This window comes from Silurus meridionalis, chromosome 24 (assembly GCF_014805685.1).
Source record: "Silurus meridionalis isolate SWU-2019-XX chromosome 24, ASM1480568v1, whole genome shotgun sequence".
Lineage (NCBI taxonomy): Eukaryota > Metazoa > Chordata > Actinopteri > Siluriformes > Siluridae > Silurus > Silurus meridionalis.
The window spans coordinates 8,150,992-8,162,229 of NC_060907.1; the positions used below are offsets into that span (position 1 = coordinate 8,150,992).

At 37.5% G+C, this 11,238-nt stretch overlaps 1 protein-coding gene across 1 annotated transcript in view; it reads left to right on the forward strand.

Annotated features, from left to right (window-relative positions):
* wbp1lb (WW domain binding protein 1-like b) overlaps positions 1 to 9,908 on the forward strand; it is an 11,729-nt gene extending 1,821 nt beyond the window's left edge. Inside the window, exons 2-4 of the mRNA XM_046838335.1 lie at positions 4,802 to 4,904; positions 6,060 to 6,221; positions 6,735 to 9,908. Of these exons, the coding sequence (XP_046694291.1) occupies positions 4,802 to 4,904; positions 6,060 to 6,221; positions 6,735 to 7,336 (867 nt within the window). The 3' untranslated portion in view covers positions 7,337 to 9,908. The remainder of the gene's footprint in view (positions 1 to 4,801; positions 4,905 to 6,059; positions 6,222 to 6,734) is intronic.
* The last annotated feature ends 1,330 nt before the right edge of the window (positions 9,909 to 11,238 follow it).

Consider the following 11,238-nt stretch of genomic DNA (forward strand, 5'->3'; position numbering starts at 1 on the left):
ACAATAGTCAGGAGACAACACAATAAACATCATGAGAAAATGGATAAAACAATAGACACAATAGAAAAAAGGTTAAATATTGCACAATATTGTCAGTACAGGTATTGAGGTTGATTGCACAATAATTGTTTACATTGTAGTGATTTACATTATTGTACAGCAAGAATATAAACCGTCCGTGATGCATATAAAGTGCTCAAGTGATGAAAAGAATAAATAGCACATGACTACTTCTTTTTTTTTGGTGCTCCCATTAGGGGTCGCCACTGCAGTTCATCCGTCTCCATACCCCCTTGTCCTCTACATGTGCCTCTTTCAATACAACTACCTGCATGTCTTTCCTCACCACATCCATAAACCTCCTCCTTGGCCTTCCTCTTTTCCTCCTTCCTGTTGGCTCCATTCTCAGCATTCTCCTACCGATATGCCCCATGTCCCTCCTCTGCACATGTCCAAACCATCTCAATCTCGCCTCCCTCACCTTCCTCATGAAAGAAGAGTTTAAACCCCCCCTACAATGTTCCTGGCCGTTCTCCCTTTCCACTTGGTCTCCCGTACACACAACATGTCAACCTTTCTCCGCCTCATCATATCAGCTCCCTCTCTTCCTTTACCAGTCATAATCCAACATTTAAAGTACCAACCTGGACCTCCACCCTCCTACACTTCTCCTTTTCCTGCTGTCTCTGTAGACGTCTTCCTCCTCTCCTTCTTCATTTTCGACAAACAGTAGCCCATTTTCCACTGGTACCCTGTTGGCTAACGATACCTGTGGGGGTCGTTGGTAACCCGGGCCTCGTCCGATCCGGTATGAATTTCTGATTCGTGATCTGCATATGTTTTACCTTGGATGCCCTTCCTAACACAACCCTCTGCATTTATCCGGGCTTGGGACCGGCACTAAGAGTGCACTGGCTTGTGCAACCCTAATGGCTGGGTTAAATGGCACATGACTAGTCTGAATAATACACAAGTAAAAGTGTGCAGGTTAGCCGTTATAGTCATGACAGGTCCGTAGGTGTTTTTTTGTATTGCCAAAGTGAGTTGAGTAGCCCGATGGCATGTGGGGAAAAAGCTTTGCAGAGTCTGGTAATTTACTCACAAAAGAATAGAAGAGAATCATATTTCTTCTGAACAGAAAAAATATCCAATAGGAGACGTCGTAGTAATACACAGCATCTGTTGTCTTTCTGTCTTTACATAAAACTTGACTGTTATCACTTGTTAAAATGTATATTTCTTTTAAACGCCCTTCTAACTCTAACATTGCCCTCCTGTGATCTCTAATTGAATACAGACTTCTGAAAAATTCCCTGGACATACCAGATCTGCTACAAACACTAGCTTTCAGAATATGAAGCAGCTCAGAGTTGCTGAAATACTGCTACACTAAATTCATACTGTTTGTTGATCAGTTCTGATACAGCACTTATTGTAGAGAAACCTTGTTGTGTCCAGAACTGGATCAAGTTTTGTCAGGCGATGACCCTTGCTCTAGGCCATTCTCTAAAATTTGTTCTTTTGGGACCATTTTCGATTAAATAACCAGAACAATTGATCAGAAATTTGTTAAGTTAATCCTCAGATCATCCTCATAATTTAATAACAAGCTTATTGTTATTATTATTAGTAGTAGTTATATAACTCTATAAAAAAAACATTTCAAAGCTCTGGAAAAGGCTTGTTTCCATACAAAAATGATTATGAAAATGATTATAATCTCAAACTCAGTGCCCATCTTACATCTGCTCATTCTGTTCATGTGAAGTTGACTGATGTGTTTTTTGACCCCACGGGAGGGAAGAGTTGTAGAGTGGAACAAAAAGAATGTTATTAACACAGCCCCCAAGATCAGATGGTGTTCAAAGACGAGCCTGAACTCCCTGAGTCAGAGCGTATTTGTATAACCAGAGCATTATGGTCATAGACACACAATATATGAACATTCAAATATGGAAACCTGAGCATATGATTTGTATGTGCTTTCTGATCATACCATCACACGCTTGGTCCCCATATACTGTTATTATATCCTCCACTCTTCTGTGAAGATGTTCTACTAGAATTTGGAGTGTGCTTGTGGAGATTTGTGCTCATTCAGCCACAAGGTTGTTAGTACAGTCAGGTACTTATATAGGTGAGGTGAGGAGGCCTGGGGTGCAATTAGCGTTCACAATTATCCCAAAGATGTGCAGTAGGGTTGAGGTCAGGTCTGTATTGCAGGCCACTCAAGATCTTCCCAAGCATATCTTCATGGAACTGACTTTATGCACAGGGTATTGTCATGCTGTTAAAGGTTTGGGTCTCTTAGTTCAGGTGAAGGGAACATTTATTTCTACTGCATCCAAATACTTTCTATACAAGTGTGTGCCTCCAAACCTTTGGAGATAGTTTGGTGTAGAACACATATGGCTGGAAAAAGAAAGTTTTCCAAATACTTTTGTCCTTATTTGCAGATGAGTGTATGGGGAAGACATACGCAGTCTTTAAAAACAAACAAACCGCTCTTCTTAAAATGTGACCCATTTTCTCTCTCCTCGCTCTACTGATTTCCAGAAAACAAGCTCTGTGTGTGTGTGTGTGTGTGTGTGTGTGTGTGTGTGTGTGTGTGTGTGTGTGTGTGTGTGTGGACCATGGTTGAGGGTGAGTGTGTGTTTCTTTCTTTGCCTTTAATACACAAGATTAAAAAAGGAGATGCAATCACAGGACTATCCGTGGACTAGTAGCTCTATGCGAGGACAACAGGTAGATACTGATTCATTATTGTGCTTGAATCGTTCATGCTTTTTTTTCAGTGAAGGTACCAGTTTTCTTCACAGTGTTGGGACAGTAATATAGAATTTTATCAAAGCATATTGAGCTCGGAAAAACTTTTCCTTTACCTTCGCTACATTTTAATGTGTAATATCTTTCTGCACTACTTGAAAAAGTGCCATTCCTCACTACTTTGAAGTAAATACAAAAAAAAATTGTGTTAAATAATAAAGACTCTTGTTCAGAAGTGCTGATGTGCAGGAGAATGGAGCATTGATTTTTGCATGAAATTATAAAAATATACTGGGAAAAAAAAAACAGGTCAGCATAGATAGATAGATAGATAGATAGATAGATAGATAGATAGATAGATAGATAGATAGATAGATAGATAGATAGATAGATAGATAGATAGATAGATAGATAGATAGATAGATAGATAGATAGATAGATAGATAGATAGATAGATAAAACTTTAGTCATTGCATACGAAATGCAGTTTGGCATCTATCATATATATATATATATATATATATATATATATATATATATATAATTTTTATATAAATAGTTATAAGTATATGGCTGTGAAAATATAGACACTGTTGTAAAGGTAAAAATTGTGCAAAAGCTAAATAAACAAGTACACTAAATATATGTATACGTATATGTGAAATATTTACTTTCGATACATTCAATAGCGAGTACTTTTTTTACGTGTAATCAAGTACAAATGCAAACGGAGTACTTTAACTGGTGTAATATTTAAGCAGGCGATTTGTACTTTTAGTGCAGGAATGGTGCACTTTGTTCACTGCTGGAAACTGAACAAATGCACATGATAAACCTGGATGTAGCAACAAGATATTTAATCGAGGTCCTGGAACTACAATGCGATGAAGTCAGTGTAATCATATACCCTCAGTGGCCACTTTGATAAGGATTTTAATAAAGATAAAGATCAATGAAGTTACTTAGAAACTCAGAAACTATAAGGATGAATTGAATCAGTAATGAATTTAAAAGAGGCTATAATGGCTTGAATCTGCATGAACAGTCCCGCATTTAAGTGTCATTCAATAAACAGTACACATCAACAGTGTTGGAACTATAATGAATAGACATTTGGTGCCACCCAGATGAGGATGAGTACCTTTTGAGTCTGGTTTCCTTGCCACTATCACCAGTGGCCCACTCATTAGAGATAAAATGATTAGGGTTAAACTTATATATAAGTTTTTATATAAGTCACTCATATATACATTCAGATTTTACAACCTATTTATTTCAATATCCTTTGTTAAAAGTGCTCTACAAATCAAATGTATTGTTTAATTGTATTTGTAATTATATTTTTTTCCCGAAACAGCTGTACACTCACAAAGCAAAAGTCCATTCAAAGCAGGTGTTTAGTGCATTACATAACATGCAGTTAATGAGCTTCATTTAATATTCACCTCAAACTCTGATTGGGAAACTTTGACTATGGCATGGTTGGATATTTAAGAAATGTCCGATCCGTAATTTTTTAACAACACAAGCCACCAGAACAGCTTCATTTCCCCTTGAGATAGATACAACCGGTCTGTGGAACGGTACTGATGAATGAATGCTATTCTTTTAAAAGGGGCGGAGTCATATAGGGATGACATTTTAATGAATTTTCTTTCAGATACAATCAGAAATGTCTTAAAATGTATTATAATGTGTCAGCTGCATATTATGTGTACAGACTTATAAATGTATGATAATGTGCCCATTAGCACTGTATAACAGATTGGATTAAATGCAAATTTAAGTAATTGATTCCTGGATAAATTAATGTGATAATTTCTTATATATATATTTTTTATATATATTGTGTGGATGTGTAATGGTCCAGGAATATAGACTCATTTATGCTTTAGCCTACTCATAATATATTTAATATTTAATCATATTTTATTAGTATATTAGAGCAGTGTTTAATATGATGACTGTGTATATGTTCTGCTACCCTGTCTGTCTCTATTTGCAAGCCTTAAGCATGTTTTCTTCGCCTCTTTAGCAGGCACAACGATGTATTGGGAGGAATAACCAGAGCTACATTTGTGAATCAGGGCATTGCTGTGAAGACCTGCAGTGCTGCAGTTACTACTATGAGTTATGGTGTGAGTACACCTATACAATATCATGTCTCTTATTAGGGAAGTGATTAAATGAGCCAGAAAATCACTGAAAGTGACTCATTTATGTTACATCCTCCTTTAAACAGTGAGGTTAAAAACACTTGTTTAATGTATTTTTAAGGACAAGTGCTTGACATGACGTGTGTCTACTTATCCTGTCCTTTTCATGGGCTCCTTATCCGCCTGCAGCAAAACCAAGATTTTCACTTCCTAGTGTATTTTTCTCTTTTCATGCTGGACAAGGTCTTGTTCCGTAGAATTACAGATATTATTAATAATAGATATTAATATTATTATTTTCTAATAGAATTATTGAACACTATTGAAAAATACTAGAAATACACTTACTTTAAATAATTCTTGAAGCCAGTGTCTTTCAATGTTTTCTTTTCTACTTACCTGATGTTACTATGTCCTCATATGCTACCAATTGTGATATGTGATTCGGTTTGTACAATGAGTAGAACATATGGAAGAGGAAGAACGTATGGAGAACAGGAGAGAAGATTTTATCAGACCATACACCCACGGTCAAACATGGAGGTGGACGCTTAATGGTTCGGGGTTGTTTTGGAGCAGGGAAGGTTGGAGACGTATTCCGGGTGAAAGGAAAACCGAACCAACATGGATACCATTCCATACCCCAACACCATGCATTTCTGTCTGGACTGTGGCTCATTGGAACCATTGTCACCAAACAGCATGCCAATGAGCTGAAGCAAATGTCTAAGCTCTGTAAGTGTTATTTAGAGAGCAGACAGTAAGCTGGAGTGTTAATCTATCATGGAATGTCCTGCCCAGTCACCGAACCTAAATCCTATTGAACTGCTCTGGGATGAACTGAAATGCAAGTTCAAAAAGGAATCTCCAACTAGTGAAGAACATCTTTGCCAAGTTTTACAAGAGGCATGGATTTCAGCTGAATTTTTGAAGAAATTAAGTGTCTGGATATCAAGACAGTAAATCCTAATACCGTTCAATTACCTAGTTTGTTGCGTATAAACCAAAGAAACATGTATATATCTTTCAGAAACCATTAAAGACTAGGTGTTTTCAAACATTTGACAGGTAGTGCGTGTATATACAAGGTATTATTCATTAATGTATTTTTTTATTGTATTTGTTATTATAAAATAGGGTTCTGGTTGATGTGTGCTGTCATCTTCATTGTGATCTGTTGCTGTGTGTGGCGTCACCGTCGCATCAAGCACAGACTGCAGCAGCAGCAGCGACAGCATGAGATCAACCTGATCGCCTACCAAGAGGCTTGCAACTACACCTCAACTCCATTCTACTTCAGTAAGAGTCTCATCCAAACTCTTTCTATCGGTGTGTCTGTATGTTTTAAACCATTTGAAATATCCCATGACGCTGTATATTCTCATCTACTCAAAGCATCAGGGGACGTATTACAACGCCAAAAGAAAACTACCCAAGGCAATTTGAGATTTTGTCAATGTTGATACTGGGAGTCAGCTTACATACAGTATGCTACACACACCTTAAAGCAGGCAGTATGCTTTGGAAACTCGTGCAGACAGAATTCTATCAATCAAGATGCTTGTGTCAGTCGCAAAACTCATTGCTTTATTGTAATTGTATAGCTTTCATAACACTATTAAATAATACTCTCTGATTTGCTATGGTGAATCAATAACACAGATAAAGGTCAAGAGATAATGTGTCTTGACCCTGTTTGCAGTAACTGATAAAGATTTAAGAATCTGCTTGAACAAACAGTTATTACACAGTTATTACATAACTAGGCGCCATATTTGTTTTATGACATTCTTGACATTTTGCACTTTTCAGGGTTTCTACCAAGTTATCTCCTACCTGACTATGAGGATGTAACAAATGATCCTCTTACCCCACCACCTCCTTACTGTAACTTAAACTTAAACACTGGACCACCAGCTTGTACCATTAATGACCAGGAGGAGGCGCAATGTCCATCCAGACAGGTCACACCTGTGCCCACAACATCGAGCCCACTGTGCTCCAGGCCTGGTATAGCGGGGCTTGAGTACTCGCAGGATGATCAGCACAGAGCTGATGGGACAGGCAGGGAGACCATGCTGAAACAGGACCAGGAAAGAGATGTAGAAGAGTCTGAAGAGGAGAAGGACGGGTTCATTCAAAGACAGCGCCACTTTACAGGTGACTCCGGCATTGAAGTGTGTCTGTGCAGCCAAGAAACTGAGAGCCAAAACCCTGAAGGACTTGATGAGCCGTTAACAAATAAAGGCTCTGGTGGCTCGATGGAGCTTTGTGAGAGCTGTGGAGCTGGAGATGATAAAGATGGTGAGCAGGGGACTGAGCTTGACAGATCACCATCACTGGAGTTCCATCCTCTCTGCCTGTACTTGCATACTATTGATGAGCAGGAGGGGCCACAGGGCTGTCAGAGCTAAGGGGAAAGATATCAAATTCTGAGGAAACAGAGATGCAACACTGCACCCGATGTTATTTGGATGGTATATACAGTGTGTGTAAGCCTTTTTACAGTCTGATGGTTGAATGATGGGAATAGTATGTCCTGGAGTGTACACAATCATTCACACCTAATGGTAATTTGGATTAGACATGGTTTAGGAAGTTAGAAGAATCCAAAGCTATGAACAGTGACTTGAGATAATGAAAAGATCCAAAGATCACACAAGTTCAATATAATTGTTCGGTGTAATGAACGTTATTATGTTTTGGTGAGAGTAAAATTTGGTGTTTGTGGTCATTTATTGGGGCTGGAAGATGTTCCTGTAACTGTTTCCACAGTGGTTTACTGAAAACATCACCATTAATAGATATGTTGGCTTTACTCAGGCTTTTTACATGATTAGCATTGAGCCATCATCATACATCATGCTAATGTTTATTTATGGACTCTATTGTATAATGTGACTTGGCAGAAACGAGCCTATGAAAGTTTTATTTGTAAAGAATGCTAAAAGATGATTGGTCCCCTCAGATCACCCACTGTTTCTACAGTTACAGCTTGATTTTTTTTTCATGTTTTGTCATTGGGGCCAGTTTTAGTAATTCAAGCCTTGAATGCTTTTAGATGGAATCAACTATTACAATAAACCACTATAAGTAAATAGCTGGACTGGGCTGCTGCTTTTTGTGTCGAGAAATTCACATCTTGTGATCGATTTTGTTGCGTTATTTTCAGCTTGAATTACTGCAAACTGTCCAAAAAAAGTAAATAAACGTTATAATGATTTATTTTGAAAGTTAGATTTGCAAGATTTAAAAAAATCTAATGAAATTTTTAAGTGCCAAACAGTCTGTGTTTAATGATTTGCAGGAATATAGAAATTTGGACATTCAAAAAAAAAAAAAAAAACACTTGATTTTGTGTAGAGTTTATTATTGATTAAATGTAGGGTTAAATGAATGACTAGGAGACATTTATATATACTTAAAAGCCACCTAGCAAAATTAGTGGCCCTGCAAGTCTCTATTGATGAAGGTGACGATGATGATGATATATACCGGTTAGCAAATCAATTGCAGATCATTTTATTTGACCAAGACAATTGCCTATTTCAAACCTTGGAGAAAAGACAATATAAAAATACAAATTGTTTGACCAAACAGTATTTTGCATTTTATTTATTTCCACAAGAGGGCGACATATAAGTAGTTTTGAATTGAAGGGTCTAGGCCCAATCGTGCTTGTATACAGATTTACTTTATATAGTCCAAAAATGTGTCATCTTGCAGAATAAACAAAATGATTTGCAAGCATGCATAAGCTTTAAGGTTTATAAAATGCTTTATTTTCCACAGCCATGAAAAAATGACGTTAGAAAACACTTCTTTCATTTGGCTAATTTCAACCCAAATGTGCCTGATTTAGAGGTCTGATTTTTTAGGATGTCAGAAGTGTTTTGGGGGATATAAATATTGTGTGTTTCTAATACTTTCTTTAGTTTCTTTATATAAAAAACTCATGAATTGAATTTCTGTTCTGATTGCTGTGTGTTGGGGGAGAAAAAGTCATTTGTGGACCTTTGGATCTTTGGATACATTGATGAGTGTTGACATTTTGTTTCGATTTGCTTTCACAATAATAAAAATTTTTGTGTTCTTCTCACAGTCCTTAAAATTAAGGTGCCAAGAAAGTTGGAAAGACACAACATGCCTGTTTGGAAACACCTAGTTTTTATAGTTTCTGAGAGACACTTAGATGTTGCTTTTGTTTATAAGAAACAAACTAGGCATGTTTATAAGGTAGATTTACAAGGTAGATTGGAAGATTTACTTTCTACTTGATTCCATATGTATATATACATATACAGATGTTAAACTTTATGTTCATTGAAAAATTCTACCTTAGCATTAAAACAGATTTCCACACTCTTGGCATCCGGACAGTTTGTTTCTCCAAACATTCAGCTAAAATACTTTACCATGCCACTTGTAAAACTTGCCAAAGATATTCTTTGCTATTTGGATATTTCTTTCTAAACTTGTGGTCCAGTTCATCCCAGAGCAGCTCTTTTAGGTTTTAGGTGCCGTAACTGGGAGGGCTATTTAATAGTAGATTACAATCTTAAAATTTGCTCTCTAAATAACGCTTACAGAGTCAGGTCAGCTTCAGGTCATGGTATTTTTGTACAGTGAATTCGGTTCCAATGAGCCACAGTCCAGACGGAATTGCATGGTGTTGAGGTATGGAATGGTAGCCACATTGGTTTTCTTTTCCTTTCACCCAGAATAAGTCTCCAGAATAAGTCTCCAACATTCCCTGCTCCAAAACAACCCCAAACCACTAAGCGTTCACCTCCATGTTTGACTGTGGCTGTGAAGAAGTATGCTAACCTCTTCTCTCCTGTTCTCTGACTAACACAAGTTCTTTTAGATACAAATGTCAAATGTCCACAGAACATTTTCCTCATCATTCACTGTCCAATTACTGTGGGTTTTGTCTTTGTTTGTTTGTTGCATAGAAATAAAAGTCACATACATGTGTCTCAATAATCATGTTAATTGGTGTTTCAAAAACTCTGATAAACATTGTACATTTTATTGCATTATTTGCACTGTAAATGTAACGATATGGCAGCTAGAAATAGTTTTTTTTTATCATTTATTTTGTTATTTTTCTCTTGTAGATAATAAGACACAAAAATACCTTGCTCTATGAGAAAATGTAGAACTTAAGTAGACCTAAAATGTACATTGTAGAACTACTATGTCTACCCCATGATATTGAAAACTTTCTCCAAAAAAGTACAAACCCGATTCCAAAAAAGTTGGGAAAAGGCCATGTTTACCACTGTGTGGCAGTCTGCAAACATCTGGGGACTGAGTAGACAAGTTGCTCAAGTTTAGGAATAGGAATGTTGTCCCATTCTTGTCTAATACAGGTTTCTTGTTGCTCAACTGTCTTAGGTCTTCTTTGTCGCATCTTCCTCTTTATGATGCGCCAAATGTTTTCTATGGGTGAAAGATCTGGACTGCAGGATGGCCATTTCAGTACCCGGATCCTTCTTCTACGCAGCCATGATGTTGTAATTGATGCAGTATGTAGTCTGGCATTGTCATGGTGGAAAATGCAAGGTCTTCCCTGAAAGAGACGACGTCTGGATAGGAGTATATGTTGTTCTAGAACTTGGATATACCTTTCAGCATTGATGGTGCCTTTCCAGATGTGTAAGCTGCCCATGTCACACGCACTCATGCAACCCCATACCATCAGAAATGCAGGCTTCTGAACTTTGCTGATAACAACTTGGGTTGTCCTTATCCTCTTTAGTCTGGATGACATGGCGTCCCAGTTTTCCCAAAAGAACTTCAAATTTTGATTCGTCTAACCACAGAACAGTTTTCCACTTTCCCACAGTTTATTTTAAATGAGCCTTGGCCCAGAAAAAATGCCTGCGCTTCTGGATCATGTTTAGATATGGCTTCTTTTTTGACATATAGAGTTTTAGCCGGCAACGGCGAATGGCACGGTGGATTGTGTTCACCGACAATGTTTTCTGGAAGTATTCCTGAGCCCATGTTGTGATTTCCATTACAGTAGCATTCCTGTATGTGATGCAGTGCCGTCTAAGGGCCTGAAGATCACGGGCATCCAGTATGGTTTTCCAGCCTTGACCCTTATGCACAGAGATTGTTTCAGATTCTCTGAATCTTTGGATGATATTATGCACTGTAGATGATAAAAACTTCAAACTCTTTGCAAGTTTTCTATGAGAAACTCCTTTCTGATATTGCTTTACTATTTTTAGCAGCAGCATTGGGGGAATTGGTGATCCTCTGCCTATCTTGACTTCTGAGAGACACTGCCACCCTGAGAAGCTCT